The sequence below is a fragment of the Dysidea avara genome, chromosome 13 (assembly GCF_963678975.1).
Source record: "Dysidea avara chromosome 13, odDysAvar1.4, whole genome shotgun sequence".
Lineage (NCBI taxonomy): Eukaryota > Metazoa > Porifera > Demospongiae > Dictyoceratida > Dysideidae > Dysidea > Dysidea avara.
The window spans coordinates 12,727,586-12,739,993 of NC_089284.1; the positions used below are offsets into that span (position 1 = coordinate 12,727,586).

Sequence of the window (12,408 nt, forward strand, 5' to 3'; positions counted from 1 at the left end):
GGTATCGATCGGTATCAATTATTTAGGTATTCCGATACTAATTAATAGCCACTCGTCATCATCATAACTATCATCATAAATACTATGTTAGCAAAAACTTGGGGTATAACGGGCTGGAAATAATGTTGAACATTATTCTACCATAAAGGTGTAGGATTTACTTTGTTAAACATTGAGCAACTGCTATATACTTATCATATTTGCATGAAAAAGATCAAAACACTCTAATAGAAGAGTCACTGCACAATAAATATCCTAATAGAGCAGTCACACATAGCTAACTTGAGAGGTGTGTAAATTGTCATGGCAATTATTGGTATCAGTATGTGTATCAGTGAAATTTACTGCTAGGTGTCAGTATTGGATTGGTAGGTATTTTTCTGTATTGGTGGATTCTGGTCTCAATAGATCCCTGTTTCTGGGGCAATAAAAATATTCCTGTAACATTGGGCAACGCATGGGTGCTTAACTGGATAGCAAGTGCTGTTACAAGTTACAGGAAGGTGTATTGGTTCTACTAATGAACACTACATTTCTCGTGTCACAAGCAGCTGTGAAGGTACAACGACGAGCTGTGGTCTAAATAAGTTAAGCATCAAAACACAGGGTTCTACAGAATTTAGAAACCCTTAGGCCCTGTAGTAGCACCCTTGCTTCGCTCAGGCACCACAACACAGCATTTTGGTTTACTAAATTCCACAAATCATTGTGTTTTGATGTCTAAATATTATGTTAGATAAGTACAAAAGGTGACTGTTTAGTTAGTTTCAATCTATTAGAGTATCTGTGTGTTCTATTAGACTAAGTTGATATTTTGCATGTTTTTAGTCAAAGAACATTCCTTTCTACTTTATAGTAACAAATTCTTTTCTGTCAATTGAATAGCAGCAGTTTTATTGACTTGAGTTAGCACCCAAGTTTTGGTTGCAGGTGTACTCCAGTATTCTGTTCCATTGAATAACTGCAATTATAATGACTAATGATTTTTTTTTGTTTCGCTTGTGTTTCCTGTAGTCTTGCCAACCTGACCACAGTTGCAAGACTTGAGGCTAAACTACTTAGCACAAGACCACCATTTCATGTCAATATAATAATAACAAATTCATGTGCCTTTTTAGAGTTCCAATGACAGTCTCCCTTCTGCACATCGCTGTATCTTTGATCTTCAGTTTTATTGTGTATAGTGACCCATCTTCTTCATAATCGTCATATCAAAGGATTAAATTTCCATATCAACATTTTGCTAAGAAGGGTATCAGACCTTCAGCACTTATGCTGTAAAGACTTAATCAATAAATATTTTACTGCTTGAAACGCTTATGCTACTGTAAGAAGGAGTAGAAAGCTGCAATTATAACAATTGATTTACTACAGAAAACAAAGCATGGCTACCACATACCTTAATGATCTATTTACTTGAGAAGGTTTCTTGATCTATTATGTAGGATACCTTACCATAAGCGCACTTGTATATAGCAGAGCAGCAATATTAAAATGCTCTAATAAAGCAGTCACCATACTACAAAAAAGCCATGTATGATATTAAAAAGGTACAATCACATGTGTATAACAATGTTATAACGAAAAGTAAACAAATTAGTGTATTTTAAAAAGTATAGTGTAAAAATGAATTAAGCGAAAGTGAATGATGGTATTATGATTTATGTAGCTGTATGGGAAAATCTTATATTGGCATATTGTCACAGTTTTGTTCAGAAATTTTCCTGCATGGTGATGTTATAATATCATCATTTGTATATATGTTTCATTACTTTTTGGTTCATGTGTGAATTAATATGCTAGTTACTGTTAGGTACAGTTTATTATCCATTTACTGTTGCAGAAAGCAGTTTGAGGTCTGACTTGTTGTCCAGGATCAAGCTTCTCAATGGCTGTAGTGTTGCTTCTGAGGTATGCTTCACTCACTCACACACACACACACACACACACACACACACACACACACACACACACACACACACACACACACACACACACACACACACACACACACACACACACACACACACACACACACACACACACACACACACACACACACACACACACACACACACACGTACACACACACACGGGCTACACATAGACAGTATACACAACAGTATTTATATACACGTTGTAGGTCACAGCTTTTATGAATGGGAACAAGCACATTCTCTTGTCACATCAGCAGTTTGAGCACTCAGTGATTTATTTCTTGGAGAAGATGAAGTTTGTTTCTAATGAGGCTGGCTTAATTATGCCATTAAAGGTAATCAGCATATCTTGAAATGTATCGTTGATTAGATATTGTTGTTATTATTATATAAACCAGAGTAGCATCACATGACATCACATGACGTCACATGATACACAGGTTCTAATAGTTCTGGCGCGTCGACAAATTTAAAGCGGAAGTCATGTGTGGTAATTATAGTTTGAAGTTCAAAAATAAATTGATTTGATTGGTCGAAATCCTATGCACGTGATTTCGCTTGTTTTTGTTGTCGCACAAGAACTATTAGAAGCTGTGTATACTACCTTGTTGTTGGTAATGCTCATGTGACCTCATTAATAAACTGACCTGTGTAACACCAGATCTGTAGTGTCTGGAAAACACCAATGTACTTACATAGTTCAAAACGTTTTGATTTTGTAACGTAATTACTACAGTTATTGGTTACGGATGTGTTTGTTTCCTGTTAGTTGTGTTATCATGACATGTTGTAATTTGAGAAAAGTGTATAGCTTTCTAAGCTTTGATCCATACACTTCACAACATGTGTGATCTGGACATTACTGGTTGTTCAAGTGTGACGCATGCTGACAGTGCAGCATTGAATTGAAATACTATAAGAGTATGATACCCAATTTTATTGTGCTGTTGCTAACTGACTTGTTTTGGAGAACTATACAGCTGAAATGTTACAGTATTTACCTAAACACTTCCAGAACAGAGAATTGTCATTATTAAGAAATCAAATTATGTACATAAATTCAAAATATTCAAATTGTTTAAATCATTTGCTTGTTGTACTATTCAAATAATTTAAATACTAAATTTGACATTGATTTCAGCTCTAGAGAACTTAACCTTGCTAAAGTACCAGAGAGAATCTGGCTCCCGAGGTACTTACCTAGACTACAAGCTGTCTATGGATCAAGTCTCCACCTGGCCTGGGATTTTTTCTCTGTTTGACCAAGATTTTAGTGTTATGTTTCTACTTAACAGGCATTAGCCTTGTTATAGTAGCGGGATACTGAATAATCAACAAATAATAAAAAGTCATTAGGATATTCATCAATTTCTACAGTAGCAGAATAATGTTGTATGGCATTCAGGTTCTTGCTTCACATCTTAGTCATGTACCAGGTAAATGGTTGTTCCTGCAGCTGGTATATACAATTGGCTCTTTAAGATGTGTGGTACTAGCAAATTAATTTACCCTGTTTTAAGATTTACTGTTAAAGTGGTCATTTAGATAACTACCTCTTTTTTCAAGTATCATAACCATATGACGTGCAATTACGTGGCCAAGGATAGTTAGTACAACAGGTGTTAAGGCTTTTTATTAGCTTGGAAACCAGCATGTTGTGTTGAAAAGGTTTGTAAAGACCCTGGGATTCCTGCAACATAGGTATATGATTTGTTATTTAGAATAGTTAACATTGTCATTGATATATTCCCTGAGATCATGACATGACTGATGATACGTGACCAACCTTTTCTGGTCTTGTGATATGAGTTAGTGAATAAAGTCAAGCCACCGGTTGTATCTTCTGTCTTGTTTCTAAAGCAATTTATGTTTATTATCGAGTGTTGTTCCATATGCTGCTTGGTGTAGTGGTAATAGTGGCCATAGTTGCAACATTGCAAAGGCAAAGCATCCCAATTGCAAGTATTGTACATTACAGGCTGTATATACTGTTTAGTTTGCAGATTGTAAAAGTCGGGTTGCCTATATAAAGGATCTTTCATGGGATGATCAAAATGAAAAAAGTTCATATAGAATGGTTTACATGACCATAGTTCTATGTCAGGTACAGTAGTTGTAGAACAGCATATGAGCCAACCTAGCACAATGAGTACATGGGTGATGATACAGTACTGCCCAAGCGCAATGTCGTTTCTCACAAGTGCGCGTGATTAGAAAACTCACTAATTAAAGATAACAACTCGCAAGTGGAATGGCTGCCACGCCCTTTAATTGGTGAGTTTTTTAATCACGCACACTTGCAGAAATGACATTGCGCTTAGGCAGTACTGTACATGGAGCTGCCAGAAGGTGTTCAGGTGCAATGGTAAACTATAAAAGATATTGGGTTTTAAAATCATTCCATGAGTTTTGAATTGTTGTTTACCTCAGGTTGAAGGCAGATCTCTATAGAGCAGTTTCACCTTTTTACGCACTTAATAAACGTGTGGCAAAACCCCAATACCACAATACAAAATAGTTTTGTTTTGTGATCCTCTGCCACGACAGAATCACGGACAGCAACTTTACCACTGTAAAACAATCATTTATCATTGGGCATTAACATACTAAAAGAACGACAACGTAGCTAGACTGGTTTTTGATATCTCCATAGAACGTCCCATTCAATAGTTGTGCAAATTTAGAAAATGCGTTGGCGAGTAGATGGAGCATTGTGTTATGATATCAGAAAGTAGACAAGCTATGCCGCCATCCTTCTAGTATATTAATACCAACTGGTAAGTGATTACCTGACTATAGTTGCTTGGCTGTCTGTGTTTTTACAGCAGCAAAATAATGAAATATGCACTCCACCTGTACAAATGCCACACCATTTTGCCACATGTTTCAGTTTAACGCCGCACCCTATGACATCGATTGAAACCACTCTATAGCTTTGCCTCTGTTTTGTGACCACTACACTTCACACATAGCACTTGCTTTAACTCTTACATATACAATAACTGTGACCATCTGAGCTTTGAAATGCATTACAACATTCTATATATAAGTAAACACGTAGGGAAGTCACAGTCTCATTTTACGTCACTTCTGTTGGTTGCAATAATGGGGCTTGACCTCTTTACAGCCATACTATATATGTTTAAGGCAACAAAGTGGTGATTAATGTTGCATTTTGCATGTTATACACAAGATGGCTTGTGTCAAGCTAAGTGAACCATGTAATTGTACGTTACTGCTCAAATGTAGTTGAATATGAATTAAAAGACAATTACATACACATAATACAGAATTTAGTATAAAGATTTCACAATGTGTTCCTAAGATAGCAAGATAGCAAAAATTGTTGAAGGAAAAGTGTTTTATGGTATTGTTTGTTCTTGCATGTTTGTTAAAGAGTGTAGAGTTCGACTTTTTCAATAGCCACGTCTTCACCAGCATGAGATCCATCTTTACAAGCACGAACTTCAAAATCCTCGTTTACAGGCAGTGGTAGTTTCCGGTAGAACCACAGCATCCCGATGTTGGCACAACAGCCATTACCTTGTGTGCAGCCAGCACCATCCCATAAAGGGTCTGACAAGTAGTAAGGAGGACCTTCATGTGTTCCCACATCTCCAGACTCACAGTAGTAATCATTACCTACAAAGGCAGGTGGAGGGGGACCAGGATGAGTGGCACATGGACAGTTACAACAATCATAGTCATAGTCATCACTTAAACCAACAGCATAGGTCCACACATGTTTACGTGGTGATCCTAAAGTGATGGAAATACCATCAACATATATGCCATCAATTCCTTGTCTTTTATGTTGAAAAGCATCCATACTTCCTTTTTGATAAGCTTTGGCTTGTCCACAAATGTGTTCATAACTGACTCCCTTCACATAGAAATGTGCAGAAGCACATCCAGCTACATATCCTAAACAGAGTCTCCTGGGAGTGGTGATCTTGTGCCATGTTCCTGGACAACTATCATCTCGATTCATGTCTACATCAACAACTTGCATCCATCCTCCTTCAACACCACCACACTTTAGCTTCATGTTACAAGTGACCTCAAACAATCCTTCACTAGTCTTTATCCAGTATTGTCCAACACTTCCCGTACTAGTAGGATTACGCTGGTATATCTCATGACAAGAAGCAGCAGGATTGTCCTTACTCATACCAAGTGTCTTGTCTTCGTTTGCCAGTGTAGTAACAACCAAACAATTTACAAATACTATGAAGATGTTGAACTTCATCTTTGTAAAGCGTTGTACCATTTAAGTTGTAACTGGACTCTTGACTTTGCTGCTGTCGAAACACTGGTTGCAAGTCAACTGACCAGCCTTATCAAGGTCACTGTATTTATAGAGGTACATTTAGCCACTCAGCTAACACTTAGATAAAATGTTTACAAGTGAAGATTGTTATTAACATTACTATCACAGACAGCAGCAATCTCGTTCACATGTTTTTGCACTAGTCAACAATATTCATGTGTTTGTGTCACTTGTGTACTCTCCATTTGGTATTGTAAACAATTTCCTTCAACAACAGGTACTTGTTCTGTGACAGCATAAACACTGTGTGTGGGTCAGGAACTGATCCACTAGTACATCATACATGTTATTGCAGGGCAGAGAAATAGGGGGGGGGGGGGGGGGGGACAGAGGGGGCAACTGCCCCCCCACTTTTACAAATGGAGGGGCAGTGCCCCCTCACTTTTTCCAATGCCCAGTTGCCAAAGTAAAGCAACTATTTTAGTCATTAGCCAACTTACTTTGCCTTAATTTACTAGGATTTGTGCTAAAGGTCATGCAAGAATGGAGCACTGCATGGATCAGTACTGGGAGTGCACGAGATCGATATACTCTAATAGAGCAGTCACCTAACTACTCTAATAGAACATTCAGAGGAATCATATAAGTTGGTCCTGCTATATGCAATTTATTCAATATGTCTTCATTAACACTTATATCTATATGTAATTAACAGCATGAGTCTATTTGAAATGCCTTCATTTACTGATGTACGTATCTAGCTGTACATGATAGTCTTTGCATAGCAGTATCCTATTCAAGTACACATGTAGCACTGAAAATACTCTCAGATTCAATCTCAAAGCATCCAAATCTCAAAATTTTCCTGTGGGGGCATGCCCCTAGACCCCCTTAGTATTGGAATGCTTTGCATGCTAGAGTGCAAGGCACACTAAGGTACAGTCAATCATTTTAAAACACTTTGTAACTTACAGCCAACCCACATGACTTGCCCCCCCACTTTTGAGTACTGTTCTCCGCCCCTGTGTTATTGTACTTTGTGTTGTACTAGAAAATGTACAGAAGAATGGACTGCTTTACGCTGCTTTAGTTTGCAGCTTTAATTACACATGTATATTATTTTTAGCCCATACTGTAATGTTTTTTTCTGCTTGTCCATGTTATTGTTTTTAAAACTGTATTGATGACTGTTGTTACTAATAGCTGACTGAATGTGACTATAATCATATTAGCTAGTACTGAGTTACAGGTGTAGTAGATTGTATTCTGGTTCATAAAATATTCTGCCATATACACCTTCTTTAAAATGTGCTTCCTATACATTGTAATTTTTTTTTGTATCGTTGGACATTCACTATTTTTACATGAATGTACAAACTCTTTTTATTAACCCCTTCCCCTCCCATTAAGTGTACTGTAGTGATATTGATCTTTGGTATGTCAAGTCATCCCCAATCTTGTTTGACTGTTATTTGTCTATTAATAGCTGTATAATTCAAGCGGCCATTCCACTAGCATTCCATCACCATTTCACTGGTGCTTCATCACCATTTCACTGGTGTCAATGGTGTTCCCCTTCTGTTACAGTTGAATAACTTTCTTTTACCGTACATACGTAGATAATATGACTATCTACACAGTTGAAGCAGTTCAATGCTTATTTTGTTCTAGTAGCTCAATGACTCTCTCATTACAGTCCTGTTGTTATGGAGATGTATTTCCACACACAGCAGCTACACACAGGCTGTATTAACTACACTTTTGTGTGTCTAAAAGGACTCCCCAAATATTGAGTACTTGCAAACAATGCAGCCATTTCATTTGTATTCAGTCATCCTCTGCCCATTATACCATGTATGGAGTACAACAGTATGGGAAGCTTATCTGGAATAAATCTCCTCACTTAGAGAAGTGTGGTGATACAATTCCTATGTTATTTTTAGGACACACAGATGGACATGTTTGGTAAGTCCATGCATTATATATCCTGTGGTATAGTAAAGGCACATCCAAGTGACGTTGAAATGTGCACCAAAAAATGTCCAGCTTGTATCATCAGCCATTTTTGAGCTACATACACTTGTTGAAGGCAGCAGTTGGTTACTTACTTACTCAGGTATTATTCGGTAGAAAATTTGGTTTAAAAGTTAGAAACTTGTCAAAAGCATTTTGTGTTGATTTGGATTCATGTTTGGGTTACCAATGCTACCAAAGTCGTTGTATAGGGAATATACATGACTGGTTTTTTTGGTCAGCAGTTTTAACAAAAAAATGCTACGTAACCTTGTATTTCCTACTATAGAGGACTTGCATGCGTAAAGCAACAGTTGCTAGGCGGACATGTTTTGGGACAACTTTCTATGGCGCATATGGATCAGAATGAAGGTAATGAGATTTATTCACTAAGCGCTGGGTATAGTGGTACTGGGAAGCTGGGCTGGTTTCGAAATAGAAGATCTTATTATCATTGGCTTTGTGAAATAGGTGGCTAATTAAATTTCGATACATTACTCACCAATTCTAACTTCTTCGCCTTTTTTAACGAGCTGGGTGGTATTTATAACACAACTCAACACTGATTCGCTTCATTACAGCCTGTACCAAATCCTGAGAAAGCGCTTTTCAGCCACAACACTGTCCCAAAACATGGCCGTCAGCTACAGTTGCTTAGTAATTACGATGACTTATGTCACGTTGAAAGTCCTCTATTAATTACTACTATGCTTACTACCATACTTAATGGCAGATAACTTTTCAAAAGTTAGTAATAGTACTTATATTATAGTTTTATGCAGCACACTATCCTACAGATTTGTATATCAGCATATTGCTCAGGTGTATTTTCATCTTTTCTTGACACATGTATGTAGCCATCTATAGGCTCTCTGTCTTTGTGGAGATTGGCTAGCTTTAGCCACTAAGCACAGCATACTTTGCTACCAGAGTGTGAGACTATGCATGCTTGTGCAAACACTGCTGTGGTTTATGCATTTCCTTTAGTGGCAATTGGCACTAGCATCATCCCCATACTTTAATTGCCGTCATGTTTTAAAAACAAGTGAATTTGATTAGCTTGTACATATACAGTGTACTTTTTAAAAGTGTAATGGAAAGTCACTGTGCTGTTACTGTCATCCTACTAGCTTTTGCATTCTTTCTTACACTTCAGCTATCATATAGTACAGTAGTACTGTATAGTAGGGATCATGAAGAACTGGTGCTAAATTATCATCATAATACCAGCCTCAATTTCCCTTCATGACAGCTTGGCAGCATTGGTTAGGCATAGCCAAGCCCAAAAAGGTTTTCAGACCAACTCCAAGCCCTTCCAAAAAGTTTCTATGGAATTTTCTATTTAACAGAATTTTATGCTGACTGACTGACTGACTAACTGATGCCCCCAGCCAAACATACATAGCTCAAAATAAGGCTATGGACTTGATTTCTTCACTGTTCAAATTTGCTTCATCCTCAGATGTGTCTTTTTGCCAACCACAGTATGTACAGTACACACATTGTGGACTTTTTGTTCTCCTTTCTTTTTGCTGACAACGCAACTGAAGGTGTCAAATTGCAATAGTGCGATGCGGCTTCCCTGTGGCTGTGTTGGCTTATCACCTGTATTTTCCGTAGTGACTGGATTGATTGCAGAGATGCTTCTCATACTGTTCTTCATTTGTAATGTTGTGTAATGGCAAGCTGAAAACAAAGCATATGGCCACCTCCCTTTCCGTCACGAAATTGATTGTTGGGGCACATGTTCTGATACAAAATTACTTTTATGGCATGCCTGGTGCCTATTAATGAGGTTCATTTGTCATAATTATGTTATTAAAAAGGTAAACAAACAAGTAGAATGAAAAATAGGATTTTTAAGTTGGATTAGAGATCAAAGAAATAAGTTGCAAAACAAGGGAATAGCTAAAAAGTGGTAAAACAAGGAAGGTTCCCTATACCTGCAGATATACTAGTGAATGTTTAGTCCCTAATTCAGTCATGGTTATAGACTGAAGTTTAGGGATTTAATGTCCACTACCATATCTGGAGGTATAGACAACCTTCCTTGTTTCACTACTTGTTTTCTCTGATCCCTAATTAAATTTTTTCCTTTTATTTGTAATTATATGTATAGCTTGGAAAATTGTCAATATTAATGGAACTTATTTACATGGTAGAGCACTTGGTTAAACAGTTCAGAAAATTGTCTAGGTGATAACCTATTCCTTGTGTCACACAGAAACATGTTTTTATGGGATCCTTTGATCTTGCTTGTTGCAGTCACTAAAGAACATAAAGTTCTAGTTTTTCAGTAGCCACATCTTCATAACCATGAATCTCATCTTTACACATACGAATTTCAAAGTCCTCATTTACAGGCATTGGCAATCTCCTGTAAAACCACGGAATCCCAATCTTGGCACAACATCCATTACCTTGTGTGCAACCGGCACCATCCCATAAAGGGTCTGAAAGGTAGTAAGGAGGATCTTCATGTGTTCCCACATCTCCAGACTCACAGTAGTAATCATTACCTACAAAGGCAGGTGGAGGGGGACCAGGATGAGTGGCACATGGACAGTTATAATTTGGGTAGTCATAGTCATCACTTAAACCAACAGCATAGGTCCACACATGTTTACGTGGTGATCCTAAAGTGATGGAAATGCCATCAACATATATTCCATCAATTCCTTGTGTTTTGTGTTGAAAAGCATCTGTAGTTCCTTTTTGATAAGCCTTGGCTTGTCCACAAATGTGTTCATAACTAGCTCTCCTTACACAAAAATGTGCAGAAACACATCCAGGTGTGTTTACTACACATAGTCTCCTGGGAGTAGTGATCTTGTGCCATGTTCCTGGACAAGTATCATCTCGATTCATGTCTACATCAACAACTTGCATCCATCCTCCTTCAACACCACCACACTTTAGCTTCATGTTACAAGTGACCTCAAACAATCCTTCACTAGTCTTTATCCAGTACTGTCCAACACTTCCCCTACTAGTTGGATTATGTTGGTATATCTCATGACAAGAAGCAGCAGGATTTTCTTTACTCATACCATTGGCAAGTGTCTTGTCTTCATTTGCCAGTATAGTAACAACCAAACAGTATACAAATACTATTAAGATGTTGAACTTCATCTTTGTAAGGTTGTACCATTTGAGCTGTAACTGAACTTTTTGTCAAAACACTTGACTGCAAGTCTACTGACCAGCCTTAGCAAGGTCACTGTATTTATAGAAGTACCTTAAACCACAGGATCATTAGCATTGAACAAAGTGTAATTATTGAATAGAGACATGCATAAGAATGATACAAACTATGAATAGCAGTAAGAGTATAGGATGCACAAAACCACACTGTTTACTTGTGCAAAATATGTGAATGTCTGTTGTACTACCTGCAGTAAGCTCAGAGCTGCCAATTTTGTATTCTCTCTGCACCAGTATATGAATTAAGTGGTTCATACAAGAATTTTTATATATGGGGATACTAGAACCTCACAGGTTTGCATTTTTTTATATTCCATTTCATCACATTTTCTTTAAAATGCAGTTTTATACAGAGATGTAACTTACACCATCATGGTCCTCATACACCAGCAAATCCTTTGCCAGGTAAATTATGTCTTTAAGGTCTTTCTTATGACCAGAGTGAAAGTGAAAACTGTAAGATGAAGACAAGAGTAAACCACTTGTAGAGTAAACCACTTGTCCAACATGATGTGAACTAATGGTCGTATCTGTTTAGAGCACTGACACAAAAGATTTTCAAACTCTGCTTACTTTGGGAAATATGCTTTTGCTATTACGTAGTTCTTTCCTTCATTGTATAACAAATTTCTCAAAATATTTATTGAAGAATTGTAAGTATTTCATCCGCTGTATCTACATTAATGCATTCTACTGTAAAATTACAAATTACGTAGGCTTACACAAATATTGTGGATCTGGTCACTTATGGTTTTATGCTAATGTCATATATGTTGACCATTAATACTAATAACTAACCCATAATTATTGTGGCTAACACATCATTGAAATGTTTACAAGATTGTGACATTGCTATCACAGACATTGTAATCTTATTCACATGTTTTTTGTTCTAGTCAACAATATTCATGTGTGTTTGTGTGCTACTTGTATACTCTTCATTCAACATTAGGTACTTATAGCCTTAGTTCTGTGTCTGCGTAA

At 37.2% G+C, this 12,408-nt stretch overlaps 1 protein-coding gene across 2 annotated transcripts in view; it reads left to right on the plus strand.

Annotated features, from left to right (window-relative positions):
• Positions 1-12,408, plus strand: part of LOC136243616 (uncharacterized) — a 35,616-nt gene that overhangs the window by 8,459 nt on the left and 14,749 nt on the right. For both annotated transcript variants that reach the window (XM_066035161.1, XM_066035160.1), the window contains exons 5-6: positions 1,844-1,911; positions 2,144-2,272. In XM_066035161.1, coding sequence (XP_065891233.1) covers positions 1,844-1,911; positions 2,144-2,272 — 197 coding nt within the window. The remainder of the gene's footprint in view (positions 1-1,843; positions 1,912-2,143; positions 2,273-12,408) is intronic.